The 14,831-nt window shown below is 47.6% G+C and overlaps 1 protein-coding gene across 2 annotated transcripts; it reads left to right on the forward strand.

The window, feature by feature from the left end:
- Positions 1 to 10,751: 10,751 nt before the first annotated feature.
- On the forward strand, positions 10,752 to 12,541 carry AIF1 (allograft inflammatory factor 1). Of its 2 annotated transcripts, none has more exons than XM_045193128.3 (6): positions 10,752 to 10,883; positions 11,043 to 11,104; positions 11,189 to 11,286; positions 11,531 to 11,607; positions 11,780 to 11,942; positions 12,207 to 12,541. In XM_045193128.3, exons 1-6 carry the CDS (start codon positions 10,859 to 10,861, stop codon positions 12,289 to 12,291), a joined length of 510 nt encoding a protein of 169 aa, XP_045049063.2. In that variant the 5' UTR covers positions 10,752 to 10,858; the 3' UTR covers positions 12,292 to 12,541. The 2 variants fall into 2 exon arrangements, with proteins under 2 accessions (XP_045049063.2, XP_024413759.2); XM_024557991.4 differs by having other exon boundaries at positions 11,189 to 11,255; positions 11,566 to 11,607; positions 12,207 to 12,535.
- The last annotated feature ends 2,290 nt before the right edge of the window (positions 12,542 to 14,831 follow it).

Below are 14,831 nucleotides of genomic sequence, written 5' to 3' on the forward strand. Positions count from 1 at the left end.
AACTACCCAGCCAGGGCTGGTCTCACTTGTTCAACATCCACCTGTGGGCTGCCTTCAGTGTGATCAGGACAAGTAAACTCCCTCCTCAGAGCTCAGAGCAGGTGAAGACGTGACAACCCAGAAGGGACTCTGGAGCCCCGACACAGGTGATTCCACCTCACCTGGTGCTCCCTCCTCTGAGTGTGGGAAGGGGTGGGACATGGGTGACATCTCTGGCCAGGACCTTATAAGTGTTTTCAAACTAATTAATGGCTCCAGTTTATACTTCCAATTTCTGACCACACTTTCTTCTCTGAGGTTCAGGGCATGGAACCCCATCACCTTCATTCTTCCTTTGGCATTTGCCCAACCTCCCCCACATTCACCAAGAGATGGAGTCTGACTCTCTGGCTTCCTCTCTATTTCCACCTCTGTCTCCTCTCTCTGGGAGACTTCATGTCCAGGTAGAGAACATTTTAAACACTGAGGTATAGTATATACAGTAAAATGCACCGATCTTGAACGTATAGTTTGATGATCCACCTCTGGTCATCAAACCCAATTGCACATCGCAAGGTGAATAGATAAACAAACTAGTGCAGCCCTGGCTGCCTGGCTGGTGTGGCTCAGTGGGCTGGGCATCGTCCTGCGAAACCAAAGGTCACGGGTTTGATTCCTAGTCAGGGCACACGCCTGGGTTGTGGGCCAGGTCCCCAACTGAGGGCGTGTAAGACACACCTGATTGATGTTTCTCTCCTTCTCTTTGTCCCTCCCTTCCCCCTCTCTAAAAATAAATAAACAAATGTTTCCAACAATTTTTGATTGATTGATTGATTTGAGAGAGAGAGGGAGAGAGACATGGATTTGTAGTTTTACTTGTCTGTGCATTCATCGGTTGGTTCTTGCATGTGTTGTGAGCGGGGATTGGACCGGGAACCTTGGCTCATTGGGATGACGTTCCCACCAACCGAGTCAGCTGGCCAGGGCCCCTGCGGACACTTTTATGTGTGTCTTTTCAGTCCTTGATTTCAGTTGCTTCTCTGTGCCCACTCCAACTGTCACCTGGACTCTGCACGGCCCACACCTTAGATCTCGTCCCCATGGAACGAGACACGGAAGCTGTTCCACTCTGTAATCTCCCCTGCCTTTTCCCAGGGACATATGAGCGGTCAAGCCTGAGTCCCTGCAGACTCCTGTGCCCTTTGCACGCACACTCACACCGTTCTCTCAAGTTGAATCAACACCTTTTGAGCATCAGCAATGGACTCCCCCAGGCAACTCTGTCCTAGCCACCGTTTTAACCACTGCCTCCCCAACCTGATCTCCATCTCAGTCTGCACCTTCATCTCAGACCTCTCTCTTGAGGTCTGGGTCCAGAATAGCTAATTGCCCTCTAGACGCTCCTCCAGAATGTGACGGGGGCAGTCCCAAATCATCCGTGTCCGCCACCCTGGGTCGGCCTCCTGTATTCTGTGTCAGTGAATGGAAGCACAACCGTCCACACACTTAAGGCAAAACCTCGGGTTTATCCTGATCTGCCTCCTCCCTTTACCCCCCATCCGCACAGTCTCTAAGTCTGGCCCATTCTGCCTCTGAACCGCCTCAGGCGTCTCTCTGCCTCTCGATTCCCACTGCTGGTCAAGGCCTTTGTCATCTCAAGATGGAACTAGTGCAGTGGCTTCTCTGATGGAGAGTACAATTTCTTCGCAGTATCATTGCGTACCTCCTCTCTGTGCAGCAAGGCTCCCCCACCCATTCAACAGTGATCTCACGGAGGGCCTGCTGTGTGCCAGTCATCCCAGCTTCATCTCCCCTCTGTCTCTTCCCTCACCTCTCTCCTTATCTCACCTCTCTGTCCCCCACTCTTTGTGTCTCACCATCTTTACTCATGTCACTTGTTTCTCCCCTATCTCTCTCCCCATCCCCCACATCTCTACACCCCTCATCCACACACACACACACACGCACACACACACACGCACACACACCCATGCGTCTGTTTATTCACTAATTCATTTATATGCTGTGAGCATTCGACAAATGTTTAGCTAGCACCTTCCAGGTGAAAGACGCCTTCTCTCTCCATTCTTCCCTCTTCCCTGATCTCTCTCCACATCTTCTTCTGCCTCTCTGTCTTTCTCCAAGCTTCCCTCCCCATCTCTCCCTATCAGCACACCTCTTCTCCCCACCCCATCTCTTACCCTCTTTCTCCCCCCTTTCTCTCTGGGTGTGAGAAGGAGTCAAGGCTGGTGAGGCACTTACCTGTTCCCTTTGGGGGCTGATCACCCCTCCACTGAGAAGCCTTCCCTCACTCTGCCAGGCTGGCTAGGACCACCCCCACATCCCCTCAGACTCCCTGTGCAAGAACGCTTTCAAAAAATCAATTTACAATAATAGAAGGCTTTTAATTCACATCTCTCAGAAACTGATAAATCAAACAGACAAATATTACTAAAGACTGAAGAATAAAACCAGACAATCAACAAGCTTGCTCTAATGGAAATACGTAGAATCTTAGAAAAAGTAGAAAATACACATTCTTTTCAGGTACACATAGGCAGACATTTGGAAAAAGAATCAGACTTACATAGAACACAATTGCTGCCAAATCTATGACAGTTTAAGGTCGATAACAAAGAATATTTGGTATGTATTCGGAAAATTTAAAAATGCATCTCTAATACATTTTTAAACTTTAAAAACCTACTTCTAAAAAATTCAAATCTTAAAAGAAAATATTATAATAGAATTTAAAATATTTTGAATGGAATGACTGAAAACACTGCCCATCTAAACTGCGGGATGTAGCTCAAATAACCCATAGAATGTGCATTTTAGGAAAGAAAGTCTTCTTTTAAGATTTTATTTTATTTTTAGAGAGAGGGGAAGGGAGGGAGAAAGAGGGAGAGAAGCATCAATGTGTGGTTGCCTCTTGCACGCCCCCTCCTGGGGACCCGGCCCACAACCCAGGCATGTGCCCTGACTGGGAATCAAACCCATGACCCTTTGGTTCACAGGCCAGCGCCCAATCCACTGAGCCACACCAGCCAGGGTGGGAAAAAAGTTTGAAAATCAATGAGCCAAACAGGTATTTCAAGAAATTAGGGGTCTTTCTCTCCGGAGCATGCCACACCTTTCCCCGTCCCTGTCTTCTTCCCCGCTGGTGGCTGGTGCGTTACCCGTTGCCTTACTCTCTCCTAAGTTCCAAGGGCCCTTCCTTTGCTTCTGCACCTTGTTTCCTGGGCCTCTGACTCACCCCTTCTACGTCTGTAACTTTCTAAATAAACTTCTCTTTAAAAAAAATTTAGAAAAAGAGCACAAAGTAACCCCCACAGTAACACCTTTAGGAATTAATGAAACAGAAGCAACGAAGCAAAATGCAAACATTTATTTACAGAGACCACTAATACTAAAAATACTAGAAAAAGAAGAGAAAAAAATGCACAGACCAAAAATAAGTAATCTAGAGGGAATGTAATGTCAGATACAGTATTTAGATTGCAAATTTTGATAAGACGAATAATGTCCTAAAAACATATGAGCAAAACTGACTCAAGAAAAAATCAAAAGGCTGATGTATCTATAATCATGAAGGAAATGAATCAGTTGTTAAAAATTTAACCACCAGAAAAACCACCAAGCCCAGATCATTGTGAAATCTTTAAAACAGAGATCATTCCACTCATATAAAAATTATTCTAGCAATCAGAAAACAGGAAAAGCTTCTCAACTTATTTCATTAGATAATGTAACCTTGACACAAAAGCCAGGCAAAGACAATCTGAAAAAGGGAAAAGTATAAAACAATTTCACTCGTGAATATAGATACAAGAAAAAAAGAACAATAAAAACATTAGGAATCCTAAGCCAGAACTGACTAAATAATATCAAACAACCCAGCAGTCTTCATCTGGGAAAGCAAGTCACTGTCCACGTAATTCCTAGTTCCTGTCCATACTGCATGAGGAGATTAAGGAGGACGACCCGTATGACCATCTCAATCAGTACAATAAAAGCATTCGCAAGAGCTGTTCATGATAGCAGCTACTCCGTTTTAAAGACAGAAGAAAACCATTTCCCAGCAGTCATTTATGACTTTCAAAATTAGAAATGTATAGCATATGTCTCTCCCCTCCCATAAAATGCAGTGTTCATTTTTGAAATGCTTTATATGTTTCTCCTACCTCTTTCCTCCCGTTCCCGCTCATCCCTTCCTCTACGTCTTTCCTGAGTACCTGCACCTGTGACGGGTGGCCTTAGTCTCTACTAAAATGCCACACAGAATTTTGTTTTCCAGTTCATGATGGAATTTTGGCTACAGTTTCCACCAACTGTGTCACTTCTGGTGTGTTGTCATCTGTCAGTAAATTGGAGTGCTCTTTTTTTCTTTTTAACCTTTTTTCCTCATAGTTAATTGAACAGAAGCTTTGGTCATTTCTTCTTCTTTTTTTTAAAAGATTATTTATTTATTTATTTATAGACAGAAGGGAAGGAAGGGAGAAAGAGAGGAAGAGAAACAATGTGTGGTTGCCTCTCATGCACCCCCAACTGGGGACCTGGCCTGCAACGCAGGCATGTGCCCTGACTGGGAATCGAACCAGCGACCCTTTGCTTCTCAGGCTGGTGCTCAATCCACTGAACCATACATGCCAGGGCTAGTCATTTCTTTTTGTTACTCCTGTTGAAATAAGCCAGATTTTTCTGAACTATTAGCAGAGGACCTTGTTGGAGGTAGGGAGAGAGCCCAGAATAGTTTTCCAAATTTACAAGTTCAAGGGTTTCTCCTTTTGCCATAACCATGGATTATTTCCTTTAAATTTGGCACCTCTGTGTAGCCACTACCTCCTTTCCTCTGAGAACCTCTCCCTGTTAAGCAAGGGTCCACCGCCACCTTAGGCTTCTTTGTTTCACCGGAGGCCTCACAGATGGCCATCTCCCAAGTGCACCTAAGTGATGATACACTTAATGCTAGGAGGAGAATTTTCCTGGCAATTTCTGAGACACCTGGGTTGCTTTGGGTGCTTTAAGACGTTCTCACTTGACCTTTACCAGGGCTGAGTCTGTTCAGGTAGCCCTGCCCTTGGCTTTTCCCTCTTGGGGCGAGGCCTTTCCTCCCAGGAAGGACTATTTGCTGTTTGTGGACTATCACTGGCTTCCCCCCTCCCTGCTCTTCCCTGAGGCGCTGCTGGGAGCTGCCTGCTCAGCTTTGAATTGGGCCCCACAAGGACGTTGGAGTACGTAGGTATTCCGTGTGTCCTAGCTTCACTGAAAATGCAGCGTGTGTGCGTGTGTGTATGTGTGTGTTTCCAACCTCTTCATCGACCTACGAGGCTTCCAGGAGAAAAGAGGGGAGATGTAGAAATAAACTGCTGCCGTGTTCCCATCAAAGCTCTAGAAAAGGCTTTTGGCAAAGGAGCGTAAGTGAGTGGGTTAGGGTTCTACAGAGCTGACCCTTGTGGGCGTGGAGGAATTCTGGTTTGTTTACCCACCTCTCCTCAGGGAGGGCCTCTGGCTTACCAGGCTGCACGGTCTGGTTCACACACCAGGACGGACACCCTTTTCGTTCATTTCCAGTGGGAAATAGAGCTGCAAAGGTCCGTTTCTTCCCAGCCCTGCACACCACACACTCACACGTGTGTGCACACATGTGCACACAGGCATACACTCACATACACATAGTATTAGTCAGGGTCCCAACAGAACACAGCCCTCCAATCAGGCTACTTAGAGGAAATGGCTTCTTTCCTTCTTTCTTTCTTTCTTTACTTCCTTCTTTCCTTCTTTCTTTCTTTCTTTCCTCCTTTCTTTCTTTTTCTTTATTTATTTTTAGAGAAAGGGGAAAGGAGGAAGAGAGGGAGAGAAACATCAATGTGTGGTTGCCTCTTGCATGCCCCCTATTGGGGACCTGGCCAGCACCCAGGCATGTGCCCTGACTGGGAATCAACTGGCGACCCTTTGGTTCTCAGGCTGGCACTCAATCCACTGAGCCACACCAGCCAGGGCTGGAGATGGTTTCTTTACAAAGGTGGGAGTGGGGTGGGTGTACAGGGATATTGCCAGCCTAAGCCCCAGGGATGAGGGGAGGGACAGGTTCCAGAAGGGAGTCTTTTTTGTTGTTGTTCTTATTATTTTTCATTTTATTTTTTAATGACAGTGCACATTCAATATCATATTAGTTTCAGGTGTACAGCATAGTGATTAGACATTTATGTAATTTATGAGTGATCCCCCACTAACTGCATTGCCCAACTGGCACCTTTCACAGTTATTACAATATTATTGACCACATTCCCTGTGCTGTGCTTCACAGTCCGTGAATATTGGTTCCAGCGGGGAGTCTTACTCATTTGTAATATATCATACAAAGCAAACCAATTATATTGAATTTCAGTTATCAGAATATTACTAAAAAGTTGAGAAAGCATAAACCCTGTACTTCTTTATTACCACATTAGATAAAAGGCAAGGCATTTAAAATACAAGAGAGTTGAAGGTAGATTTTAATAAATAAAGACATCAGTGCAAACAATGTCTTTGCTTGGCTTCGACGAGAACTTGAAACTGCGAAGCCGCCTTCGGCAACACGTGCAATGTTGGACATGAGAAGAGGAGGCGCAATTCTTCCTTTCCAAGTTCACAGACCACCGAAAATGAATTCCAAGGCCTGCCAACACCTGGAAGAACATAGTCCTGCACAGCAGGTTACCTGGAGAGGAGCACTGCCCCGAGGTGGAGGTTTCGGCCAGCCTGAGGTGACCTGGTGGAAGGTGGCCAGAGGAACAAACGCTCTCAACCTGATGTCCTCCCACTGTTTTTCTGCCAGGCTCTCCATCAGCCAAAACAGCTAGAAGCCAGAGGTGCCCTTGATGTGGTCTGCACAGGCTAGTCTCCTGGGCAGGGTGGAGGGGGAGGGGGAACAGAGGGGCAAACGGAAAGCCTCCAGCGCGCACACCCAGACAAGCTTTCTGGCCAGTGCACTCACTTCCTGTAGACACACTCTGCAGGGCCTGATTGCAACCAGCAGAATTCTAGCTTCTGGAGACATCATGACACAGTGCCAGTTCCATAAGGGACCCTGATGTCACCGACTTCCAGCAGGTAGTTACTTATTTATTTATTTTTACAGAGAGGGGAAAGGAGGGAGAAAGAGAGGGAGAGAAATATAACATGCCAGAGAAACAACTACTGGTTGCCTCTCTCAACGCCCCCAACTGGGGACATGGCTGGCAACCCAGGCATGTGCCCTGACTGGGAATCTAATTGGCAACCTTTTAGTCCGCAGGCTGGTGCTCAGTCCACTGAGCCACACCAGGCAGGGCCCAGCAGGTAACTTTTTAAGCCAGCTCATCGTTCTCTCCATGACTGCACGGCCAGACACTAACACCCTGGCCTCAGTGACTCCCTTTTTCTGCATCCAAGGCTGACCAGTCCCACCACCCACTGAACTGTGCTTGAGCTGTGTTGACACCTGCAGCCCGGGTTCAGCAGCCTTGCAGGCTTGGAAACCACTTTATGGCTTTACGGCAGTGGCTCTTAAACTTGAGCGTGTGTCAGAATCATCTGAGGCACCTGTTACAAAAGCTCTTGTTAGGCTCCCACCCCAGGGTCTCTGAATCAGTGGGTCTGGGCTGGGGCCCAGCAATGCGCGTTTCTGCTGTGCTTCTGAGTGCTGGTGGTGGGAGGACTGCTCGCCGAGAACGCCTGCTTTAAGGAGAGGGTTATCTCTCCCTATTTCGAAGTGCTCAGTGGATTCTTTGCGGTAGCCCCTACACGGCGCCCTGGCAGGTCTCAGCCCAGGGGCCCCATGTCTCCTTCAGCCCTACCTGCTGCGCACCAGCCCTCTCTGTGGCCAAGGGGCCCGCCCCAAGTTAGGGTGGGAGGTGTCTTCTCTCATGTCTCATCTTCACAGGCCTCCCTCACGTCTGTGTTTAAGCAAAGTGCAGTTTGCCACCCACTTGCCCTGCTAGATACTCTTTGCTTTTCATTTTTGTCCCATGGTCAGATCAGCTGTCACATCAGCACAGGACACTTTTCTGAGCACCTAAGCTCTATCGCACCGTGGTAGTCTGCCAAGCCATCCTGGATGGAAAGACCACTGTGAGCCCCGGCTGCTGTGGCTCAGTGGACTGAGCACCGGCCTGTGAACCAAAAGGTGCCAGTTTGACTCCAAGTCAGGGCGCATGCCTGGGTTGTGGGTCAGGTCCCCAGCTGGGGCAGGCAAGAGGCAACCGATCAATGTATCTCTCACACATTGGTAATTCTCTCCCTCTCTTTCTCCCTCCCTTCCCCTCTCTCTAATAAACAAACAAACAAACAAACAAATAAACTTTAAAAAAAGACCACTTTGAGAGGCAACATCACTCTGAATAAAAGCCAGAGTTCTCCCCATAGTCCTACCCAGTCTGGCCTCATCTTCTGCCTGTTTCTCCTCACATACCTGGCTCCAGCTACACTGTCCTCCCTGCTGCTTCACAAATGCTCCAGGTACCCAAACACGCCACCTCAGGACCTTCGCACTTCCTGCTCCCTCTGCCTAAAATGATCTCCCAGATATCCACATGGCTTATTCCTCCACCTCCCTGGAATCTTTGCTCAAATATTACTTTCTCAGTGAAGTCTCCCTGACGACCCTGTTTAAGAACACAGTTATTTAAGAACGCAGTGTAGGGGAAGCGGGGAAAGGGGATCAAACACACGGTGACAGAAGGAGACGCCACTTCGGATGGTGAGCTCACAATGTTGAATTACAAAGTCGTGCACCTGAAACCTGTATGATGTTACTACCCAGTGAACCGCAGTCCACCACAGCACGTCCTGCCGCCCTTCCTCACGTCTTCTCCATGGGCGCCCACCGCCTTCAATATATTTATTTTGACTGTCTCTCTTCCCCAGTTGGACTGTCCCCGAGGATAAGAGTTTACACTTGTTTGGCTCACTGGGCTTAAAAGCACACCTGGCATATAGTTAGTACCCAATAAGTATTTGTTGAATGAACGTATGCATGAAGAAATCAATTCCCCCCACCCGGCAGCGAGACCATTGGGACTGCAGGGCTCCAGCTTTCTCTCCAAGGAGAGAAGCAGCGGCAATAAAGGGTAGTCAAGAAGCCAAAGTCTGCCCTGGCCAGTGTGACTCAGCTGGCGGTAGCGCGGTCCAGTAAACTGAAGGGTAGCGGGGTGATGCCCTGTTGGGACACGTGCCTGGGTTGCAGGTTCAGTCCCAGCTGGGGTGCGTGCCAGAGGCGAGCGAACTGATATCTTTCTCTTTGACATGGGTGTTTCTCTCCCTGTCTCTCTCTCCCTTCCCCTCTCTCTAAAATCAATAAGCATGTCCTCAGGTGAGGATAAAAAATTAATTAATTAATCAAAAATTACGTCAAAGTCCCCTCCAGCATCTCCCCCCACCTGCACGGGTCAGGGAGAGCACAGAGAGAAGTGAGGCCGCAGAAGGGGAGCAGGTGGAGGGAGAGAAGGAAAGGCGTCTTGATCGATGCTGGGGCAGAGGGGATGGAGCTCTGGGCAGGGAGTTTGCGCAAAAGTGTCTCAGTGACAGGACACTCTGTCCTCACCTCTCCTAGCAGTGACTAGTCAAACAGAGCAGCAAGGGAGTTGAAGCTTTGCCTAGGGGGGCATTCATCAGGGCTACCCCCACAGGAACACACACTGACCTGATGCTGACCTCGCCCGGGTCTTTGTTTTAATCCTTACCCAAGGACATTTTTTGAGGTTTTATTTATTTACCTTTAGAGACAGGGGAAGGGAGGGAGAAAGAGAAGGGGAGAAACATCCATGTGCGAGAGGTCAATCGGTTGCCCCCTCACACCCCCCCAACCCAACTGGCCCACAACTGGGAATCGAACTGGTGACCTTTTGGTTCCCAGGCCTGTGCTCAATCCACTGAGCCATACCAGCCAGGGCTGCTTATTGATTTTAGAGAGACAGGAAGGGAGGGAGAAAGAGAGGGAGAGAAACATTGATGTAAGAGAGATACATTGATTGGTTGCCTCCTGCCGGTGCCCCAACTAGGGACCAAACCCGCAACCCAGGCACGTGCCCTGACCAGGAATCAAACCCCTGACCTTTTCGGTTTACAAGACAATATTCCAACCAACTGAGCTACACTGGCCAGGGCCACCCTTGTGTCCATAAATGCAGTCTCTCTCAGCACCGCTCTCAGTTCCTCTAAAGAATCTACTTCAGTTCTCAAGTTCCTGAGCTCTGCAGATTTTACTAAAGAATTCAAAGGGAATAAGATGAGGGGATGCTACATTGTACATCCTAAAGCAAATAAACTAACATGCCTTTGTCAGACATTTCCCTATTTCCAAGTGCCTCTCTGGAGCTGCCCAACCAGGAATGAAGTTTCTCTCCTTTCCAGACCCTACACCCATCTTGCCACCCTCCTGGACTTTAGATTCTTCTCCCAAGCACAGAAAAACCCAGTCGGGAGCCCTTCCTCAGCTCCCTCTCCCAAACTGTGTGCCCAGATTCATGAAACCGGAGGAAATGCAAGGCCTTAGAGTTACCTGAATCTCTGGACCTGTTCAAAGACCACTTGTTCCTGAGAATAAATGCCCCTGGGGTCTGCCCTTCCCCCACACCTCCAGTAGCTTATCAAGAAATTTCTTTCGTGCACACATAGGGCTCTCCTTAAAAGGAACTTGAGAGAATGTTATTTTCTCATCTCCATCTACACTTAGCTCCCCCTTCTGCCGGTGTCAGCAGAAGCTGATGGGGAAGTGATGCCTGGAGGTAGAGGAGGAGGGAATGCGGGGAAAGGGGAAGTTTGTGAGGGAGGCCTCCCAGGAGGCTGTGGGAGAGCAGAAGCAGCAGGCGGAGAAACAGCAAGCTTGTCTATCTCCACCAGCATCTGCTGAGCCATGAGCCAAACCAGGGATTTACAGGGTAGGAAAGGTGGGATGGGCAGAAGCCTCAAATGTGAGCAAGGAGTCAACAGCGTGGGCCAGGGGCTAGGAGGGCAGTTAGCTGGCCTAGGGAGGCACAACTGTGATGGCCCTGGGCTGGTCTGGGGGTGAGGACACATTAGCCTTTGTGTCCCCTCAGGAGGAAAAACCTTTGGGCTGCTGAAGGCCAGGCAGGAAGAGAGCCTGAATGAAATCAACAAGGTAAAAGGAAGAACTAAGGGGGCAGGGCCTGGGGGAAGAGGCCCTGGGCTGGAGGGCCTACTGTGTCTCTGGCTTTTTCCGCAGCAATTCCTGGATGACCCCAAGTACAGCAGTGATGAGGACCTGCCCTCCAAACTGGAAGCCTTCAAGAGTGAGGGGAAAACTATAGGGGTGGATGGGAGGTGAGGGGGTCGGATTTCCCCAAGAACAGAGGGGAGGGAGCAGAGACACAGTCTACTTTTTGTGGTGGGATGAAGGAAGGCTGCCTCTGTTGTTCCTGTGGTTGCAGTCCCCCTCCCTGGCCAGCCCCTCTCAGCAGCCCCTCTAAGTTCAGGGTACCTTAACCGGGCCCTTCAACTCCCCAACCTCCTGAGCTTTAGGTAGCAACCTCTTTCTCAGTCCTCTGTCTTGCTCCTGCCCTTCCAGCCAGAGCTCACCCTCTGCTTTTTCCCCTCACCCAGAGAAATACATGGAGTTTGACCTGAATGGAAACGGAGATATCGGTGAGAAAAGGGTGACTTGGGGAAGTGTGCAGGCCTAGGAAGAGAGAGGTCTCTGCCACAGTGTTCCGTTACTGATGGTGTGGGAAAGGCCTCCAGGATAAGAAAAAGGGAATGGGAATGTGGAGGTGCAGGGGAGACTTCCCATCTTGTCACCCCCTTCCTTTATCTCCAGATATCATGTCTCTGAAGCGAATGCTGGAGAAACTCGGGGTACCCAAGACCCACCTGGAACTAAAGAAGTTAATCAAGGAGGTTTCCGGTGACTCTGGGGAGACTTTCAACTACTCTGACTTTCTGAGGATGATGTTGGGCAAGAGATCTGCCATCCTAAAAATGTGAGGGGATTGCTGTGGGGGGAAAGCCCGAGCAAGGGTAGGCCCTCGAGTCCAGTTTCAACCTCTCCTACACTTACCTGTTTTGTCCCCACCCCCACCCCAGGCTCACCCTCTACATGTTACCCAGCATCCATTTCTTCCATCCTTTGAGGAACCCGTCCAAGGTCCTACCCCCATCTTCTCCTGGATGTTCATAGCAGCATAAGATTTATCCTCTTGAGAGGACCGTTCCCTGATCTTTGTGTCTCTTCCCATCTTGACCAGGATCCTGATGTACGAAGAGAAAGCAAGGGAGCAGGAGAAACCAAAGGGTCCTCCAGCCAAGAAAGCTATCTCTGAGTTGCCCTGATTTGTGGTGGGATCGAAGGTGCTTCTAATAACCCCAACACAAAAAAAGAAGACAAGATTGTGAGCCAAAGTCAAACCAAAATAAATTCTCCTCCTTCTGCAGATCAAGTCAGCTTGGTCAGTGTTTTGGGGGGATTTTTTTGCCCTGGGTTTGGAAAGGAGTGAAGCATCTTTGAGGGAAGAAGGGAAGCAAGGATTTGCCGAGATAAGTAATGTCTACTACAGGAGAGAATTTTGTATGCCAAGGGGGATTCCAGATGTATAATACTTTTTTTAAATTGATGTTTGAATACAGTTGTCTCCATTTTTCTACCACCACTTTCCCCCACCCTACCCACCCCCACCTCCCACCCTCAATCCTACCCCACTTCCCCACTTTGGCTTTGTCCATGGGTCCTTTATACATGTTCATTTACGACCCTTTCCCTTCTTTCCCACATTATTTCCCTCCCCCTCCCCCCTTGTATAACCTTGACCTCAAGGAAGTTAGAGGGGATAAAAAGACATGTACCAAAAAAAAAAAAAAAAGAAAGAAAAGAAAGAAAGAAAGAAAGAAAGATAGATAGATACAAAGGAAAGAAAAAAGGAAAACCACCCAGGCCCGTGGTGAAGAGCAAGGATTACTTTGAACCAACATTCTCCATCCCTATAAGCGTTGGGACCTTAACAAATTACTCAGCCTCTCTGAGTCTTTCACCTGAAAATAAGGATAATATGATCCATCCTGTAATGCCTGACATATCATAAGCCCTCAAATTGAGTGGATGGATTGATGGATAAATGGGCACGTGGATGATGGAAGAACTGGTGTAACTGGATGGAGTAAAGGATTCATAACACTACAGAGCCTGACAATTTAGGTGTTAAGTGAGTCTTCGAGGTCTTTTTAGGGACAAGCTGCAAAACAGTCCAGCTAATAAAGGGAAAAGGGGCTTGAATTAGGAGGGTACTAAGGGCAGATGTTAGGGATACAGGGTCCCAGGGTGGCAAAAAGGGTTAGATAGCCAACCACAGGGAAGGCAGAAGCCAAAGGACTCAGTAAAACCATTCCTGGACCTTTCCTCAAAGGAAACTAGCAACCCCCAGTCACTGGCCACTATTTCAGATTTCCTGACACCCTGGAAAGAGAGAATCCAATTGGCCCAGCTTGTTTCATGTGCTGAGGACAGAATGGGCCACTGAGGTCACCCACCTTGGCCCTTCTCAGTGGTGAAGCCAGGCTGGCATTCCGAAGCATGCCGCAGTGGCTGCATAGCACTTCAGACAAGGACGAGAGCATTGAATTGAATACAATATCTGAATATAACAAAATTAATAGCTAACCTCTATCGAGCACCTACTATATATTGGATATCATTCCAAATGCTTTCTGTATTAATTCATTTAATCTTCACAACAACTCTGGTAACACCAAGAAGGAAAGAGAAGATCTGGGTATCTTTTTTAAAAACTGTTTGTTTGTTTGTTAAAGATTTTATTTATTTGTTTTTAGAGAGAGGGAAAGGGAAGGAGAAACAAGGAACCTGGCCTGCAACCCAGGCATGTGCCCTGACCAGGAATAGAACCATCAACCCTGTGGTTTGCAGGCTGGTGCTCAATCCACTGAGCCACACCAGCCAGGGCAAGATAAATTGGGTTATATTCACATAATGGACTATTATTATACAACAATGAGAATGAACAAACTATAACTACATGTAACAATGCAGATGAAACTCATTAATACGTTGAACAGAATACAGACATAAAAGAGCCCTTACTATACAATTCCATTTGTATAAAGTACAAAAACAGATAAAACTAATACATGTTGTTAGAAGTCAGGATAGTAGTTAGCTTTGGGGAAGGCTCAGAAGAGGCCACTTGGGCAGAGGGAAAAGGAGCAGAAGGGCCCCAAGGGGAAATATGTCTGATGTAGGTAAAGAGAGTAATAAAATCAGAGACATAAAAGTGAGCCAACTTATCTAGGATCTCATAATTCTCTGTAAAAATTTAGGCCTCTATTCTGAGAGAAACAGAGAGGTATCACAGAGCTTTAAGTGAAGAAGTCCTTTAAAAAAAAAAAAAAAGGCTGCAATGTAGAGAATATGTAGACGGTAGAAACAGGTGTGAACTCAGGAGGACTAATTAGGAGGTTGTTGCTGTAATCCCAGTTAGAGTTAAGGATGGTTGAGTTTGAAGTGAAAGAAGTGGAAGCGAAGATGCCGGGTTCTGAGTATTTTCTCAAGATAGGAGTTCCTGACTGATTGGCAGTGCGGAGTGAGATAAAAGGAGTGATGAGGATTCCAAGGTTTTTTACCTTACTGGAATTTTTAAGTTGCCTTTTGCTGAGATGGTGAAGGATGTGAATAGAGCAGGTTTTGAGGGGCTGAAGACCAAGTGTTAAGTTTTGGACATACTGAATTTGAAATGATGTATTAGATACTCAAGAGGAAATGTCAAGTACAAGTACATAGCTGTGTATACAAGCCTGGAATTGGAAAGTGAGGTCTCTGATGTAGTTCATTTGGGAGGCATCAGCACGTAAATGCTATTTCAAAC

Source organism: Desmodus rotundus, chromosome 11, assembly GCF_022682495.2.
Source record: "Desmodus rotundus isolate HL8 chromosome 11, HLdesRot8A.1, whole genome shotgun sequence".
In the NCBI taxonomy this organism is placed as follows: Eukaryota; Metazoa; Chordata; class Mammalia; order Chiroptera; family Phyllostomidae; genus Desmodus; species Desmodus rotundus.

Excerpts from the sequence above, each read along its gene's own strand:
- AIF1 (XM_045193128.3), top strand. The coding sequence starts at position 10,859 with ATGAGCCAAACCAGGGATTTACAGG. Across the intron at positions 11,105-11,188 it reads GCCTGAATGAAATCAACAAG|CAATTCCTGGATGACCCCAA; the intron begins GTAAAAGGAAGA and ends CTTTTTCCGCAG. Across the intron at positions 11,943-12,206 it reads AGATCTGCCATCCTAAAAAT|GATCCTGATGTACGAAGAGA; the intron begins GTGAGGGGATTG and ends CATCTTGACCAG.